Below are 4418 nucleotides of genomic sequence, written 5' to 3'. Positions count from 1 at the left end.
TTGTTTGAGCGGCACAAACCCACCCACGTCATCCACCTGGCTGCCATGGTCGGGGGCCTCTTCAAAAACATTCGCTACAACCTGGATTTTTGGGTGAGAGCCTGGGGAATGGGTGGTATCAGGGTCCCTGTGGATACTGCAATCCCCTGTCCTCCCAAGCTGTGGCATGGGAACACATACTCTGCTCCGGGGGCAAAACCAGAGCTCCTCTGGTTTCTGGAGTTACTATCCATAGGGTGCAGGGTTTTGGGGGGTCCCCATCCCCCAGATCGGACAAATCTCTTCATCCCCAGAGGAGAAACATCCATATCAACGACAATGTCCTGCACACAGCATACGAGACAGGGGTGCAGAAGGTGGTTTCCTGCCTCTCCACCTGCATCTTCCCAGACAAGACAACGTACCCCATTGACGAGAGCATGGTGAGCATCTCCATCCCCATGCACAGCCCGGGGTGGGGGGTCCCTGCCCTTCTTAACTCTGCTCTCTTGTCCCCAGATTCACAATGGACCACCACATAGCTCCAACTTCGGCTATTCCTACGCCAAGAGGATGATTGACATCCAGAATAGGTGTGGGAGGGACACGGGAGAGCCCTTGCAGGCCTCGAGCACCCTCTTGTTATCAGGGCAAAGGGAATTCCCTGGGGCTCCTGGGATTTAAATGGAGCTGGGGAGGTACCTGGGCTCAGCAGATGGACATGCTGCTGGCTGGGGTCTTCTGGGAACAGCTCTGTGCTGGAGGGATGGGTGACTATGGCTGGTTGACACCCCACCCCCGCCCCCAGGGGCTACTTCGAGCAGCACGGCTGCCGCTTCACCGCCGTCATTCCCACCAACGTATTCGGGCCACATGACAACTTCAACATTGAGGACGGCCACGTCTTGCCAGGGCTCATCCACAAGGTCTACCTGGCCAAACGTGAGTGTGGCAGGGCTTCTGATGGCTTTTTGTTCTGGGGAAGGGTTGGGTTGTTTGGTTATTTCTCCCCTTCTGCTCCATGAGCTGCTCTGCAGGGTGGCTGGGGTGAGTGGAGGTGGCTCTGATGCTCATGGACACGCTCTCTTTCCTCTTCCAGAGACCGGCTCTGCTCTGACCGTCTGGGGCACGGGCAAGCCCAGGAGACAGTTCATCTACTCCCTGGTATGCGTGGCCTCGGAGAGCGGTCACCTCCCATGGCTTGGGCAGGGCAGGGTATGGGGCTGGAGGGGCTGGTGCCCGGACCCCAGCAGGCTCTGATCCCACTTGGGTTGTCCTGGGCAGCATGGGCCATCCTCAGGGTTGGGTCCACTTGTGATGGGAGGGCTGGGGTACAACAGCCATCCCCCCCAAGAGCCATCTGCCCCTCTGTAGGACTTGGCCCGGCTCTTCCTGTGGGTCCTGCGGGAATATGATGAGGTAGAGCCCATCATTTTGTCAGGTAAGCCCCATCCAGTCCCCTGAAACAAGGGGCTTCAACCCCTTCCCAAGTGGATGGAATGACCACAATCATGCCCTTCTCCACAGTGGGAGAAGAAGATGAAGTCTCCATCAGGGAGGCAGCAGAGGCGATCGTGGAGGCCATGGACTTCAGGGGAGAGCTTGTCGTATCCTTCACTGCAAGATGACCCCCCCAACCTCACAGGACTGCTGTGGTATGGGGGGCCCCCCACTTTCCACCAGCACCCATAGGGGCTTCCAGGGGAGATGCTGTGGTCCAGAGCAGCACCCTGAACATCCCACCTACTCCAGCACTTTGAGCATCCCTTCCGCTACCCCAGCCAGGACAAGGTGGGGCAGAGCAAGACCTGGTTTTCTTCCTTTGTTTTCCCTTAATCCCTCCCATCCCAGTTCGACACCACCAAAGCGGACGGGCAGTTCAAGAAGACAGCCAGCAATGCCAAGCTCCGGCGCTACCTACCCGGCTTCCAGTTCACACCCTTCAGGCAAGGTGAGATGGGGGGTCTCCACGGAACATGGAGGTGCCACCCACTGCCTTGGTGGCATCAGGGGGGTCTTCACAGAACCTTGGTGGCATCAGGGGAGTCCTTCCTTTCAACACCCAAAGGGTGCTTAGAAGAAAGGTGGAGGGGCTGTAGCAATAGGACAAGGGGTGATGGTTTTTATATTCAAACAGGGCAGAATCGGACCAGATAGAGAAGGAATTTTTTATGCTGAGGGTGGTGAGGCACTGGACCAGTTTTTCCAGAGGGGTGGGAGTTGCCCCATTTTAGGGAATATTCAAGGTGATGGGGGTCTGAGTAACCTGGTCTAGGGGAAGGTGTCCCTGCCCATGGCAGGGAGGTTGGAACTGGATGGTCTTTGAAATCCCTTCCAACCCAAACCATTCCATGATTCTGTGAACAAATTGCATTCTCAACCCCCAAAACCCATCCCACCTTCTCCCTCCCCAGCCGTGATGGAGACCTGCGCCTGGTTCAGCGCCAACTACACCAATGCCAGGAAGTGATGGGCCAAAGCGGAACCGACACCGGCGTCACCCGGCACCGGCACTATCCTCTTCATCTCAGGGTTGTCCTTTGCTGGGGCAGAGGACAGGGCTGGCGGGGGGGGGCGGGGAGGAAGCAACAAGGATATTTCCAAAGTAAAAGGGAAGTAAAAGTAAAAGTCCTGTGAGCAGCCCCCACATTCCTGCCCTCTGCTGGGAGCAGTGCAGGACACCCCGGACAAGGGGGGAAAGAAGGATGGGTCATCCCAAAGGCCATGGTACCAGCTGCCACCACCCTGTCTGGGGTCCCTCCTGCTGAGCTGTGATGGGCTACGCTGCTAATTACCTGTAATTAGACTGTAATAAAGGGAAGGTGATCAGGGTGGTTTCTCCCGGGCAGGAAGGGCAGCTCAGCATTTGCTCTTGCTTTTGGTACATGGGGATGTACCAAAGCCCCCAGCATTGAGATGGGGAGACCCAAAGGGGGAAGGCTTCAGCTTTAAATATGACATTTATTAAAAAAATACACAAATAGCTTAAAATTGGTGGGACAAGGAGCATCTGCCCCACAGCACAATCCAGTACCCATGTTGAGTGACACCTGTAGGGTCCTCATCACCCCGTGTGTTCTCCACCAGGATCTGGAAGAGCCAAAAATGGGCTTAATACCCCCCTGAGGTGGGGTAGGGGGTCAGACACAGGGGGGTAAGTCTGTGGCTGTGCGGGTCAGCTGGTGGCATGGACATGGCAGAAGTCCTGCCCGGGTGTGGCTTTCTTCCGGCACCGCTGCCCAGCCCTGGTGAGCCCCTGGCATGGGGACAGCGAGGACCTACAGAGGAGAAACCCATCAGCACCCCAGGAAACTCCCAGAAGGGCTTTTCCCCCTTCACCGTGGGGTCACTGCCTGCACCCCAAGGTGAACACCAGCCCCTGGTGTCCCTGGGGAAGGGATGACCCCCACGGTTGATGCTCACATGTTGCTGGCTAGAGACTGGCTCGGGCTGCAGGGTTTGGGCTCCCAGCGCTTCCCAGTGCCTGTGGCCGGCTCCAGCATCGCCTGGTTGGGGAAGAAGGGGTTTAGACAGGGCACCCTCCATCCCTGCTGACCCTGCAGGAGATGTCCCTTGTCCCCTGGGGACACGTGGGTCATACAGGATAGGGGGTCTTGGCCATCCTTCCAGGACACCCCCCAACCACCACAAATTTCTCCCTGTGCATCACCATCCCCAGCCCTGGCTCCTCTCCTCACGGGGGGTCCAGCACCCAGAGGTGCTGTCATAATGAGGGCACCCCAAACCCTAGAGGACCTGACCCTCGGGAGGACGCACCTGGCCGCCAGGAGCAGGGTCTGACCCAGTCTGGGGCCATCCCACCCAGCACCTACCCCCAAGCTCAGGCTTACCCCACACGAGCTCAGCTTTGTCCTCTTGCTGCAGGGGATGGGTGACACACCCACTGCTGGGCAGGAGGTGACCTCTGTCATCCCTGGGGGCTGCTCCAGGCACGGGGGCTCTGCAAGAACACAGCGTGGGTGGTGACAACGCCAAGCGCTGCTGTCCCTAGGTGTTGGATGGGGACACCCCAGGGTGGTGCACATGCCCAAGCATAGCTTGGGGACACTGGGGTAACACACATGCCCCAGGACAGGATGGGGACATGCTTCAGACCCCCGTCCTACAGCCACCACACCTCCCACCTCATGGTCATCTCCCACGTTGCTCTGCCCAGGCAGTTCTCACCTTTTAGGACGCTCATCTCCATCCTGTCCAACTCCTCCTGCAACAGCTCCATTTTGCAGTCCCTATGTGGGAAGGAAGAAAACTAGAACTCCATCGCCTTGGCAGCTTCTGCGTCACCATCATGATGGCAGCCCCCTCCCCAGTCTCCCCACACCCTCCTCCAGGCAGAAATAGGGCAGGGACCTGGCTGGAGGTGCCCAGAAGCTGCCAGCAAGGATCAAGGTGTGTCCTCCTCCCTCCTGGGGACTAAC

General features: G+C 58.1%; 1 protein-coding gene across 1 annotated transcript in view; it reads left to right on the top strand.

Moving 5' to 3' along the window:
* Positions 1 to 2449, top strand: part of TSTA3 (tissue specific transplantation antigen P35B) — a 2705-nt gene extending 256 nt beyond the window's left edge. The window contains exons 2-10 of the mRNA XM_010154752.1: positions 4 to 93; positions 294 to 422; positions 499 to 572; positions 788 to 921; positions 1079 to 1143; positions 1354 to 1420; positions 1507 to 1586; positions 1831 to 1930; positions 2394 to 2449. Of these exons, the coding sequence (XP_010153054.1) occupies positions 4 to 93; positions 294 to 422; positions 499 to 572; positions 788 to 921; positions 1079 to 1143; positions 1354 to 1420; positions 1507 to 1586; positions 1831 to 1930; positions 2394 to 2449 (795 nt within the window). The remainder of the gene's footprint in view (positions 1 to 3; positions 94 to 293; positions 423 to 498; positions 573 to 787; positions 922 to 1078; positions 1144 to 1353; positions 1421 to 1506; positions 1587 to 1830; positions 1931 to 2393) is intronic.
* Positions 2450 to 4418: the final 1969 nt, after the last annotated feature.

This window comes from Eurypyga helias, unplaced genomic scaffold (genome assembly GCF_000690775.1).
Source record: "Eurypyga helias isolate BGI_N326 unplaced genomic scaffold, ASM69077v1 scaffold8337, whole genome shotgun sequence".
In the NCBI taxonomy this organism is placed as follows: Eukaryota; Metazoa; Chordata; class Aves; order Eurypygiformes; family Eurypygidae; genus Eurypyga; species Eurypyga helias.
The sequence above is the reverse complement of the archived record's forward strand: the minus strand, read 5'-3'. Positions and strand labels throughout refer to the sequence as shown.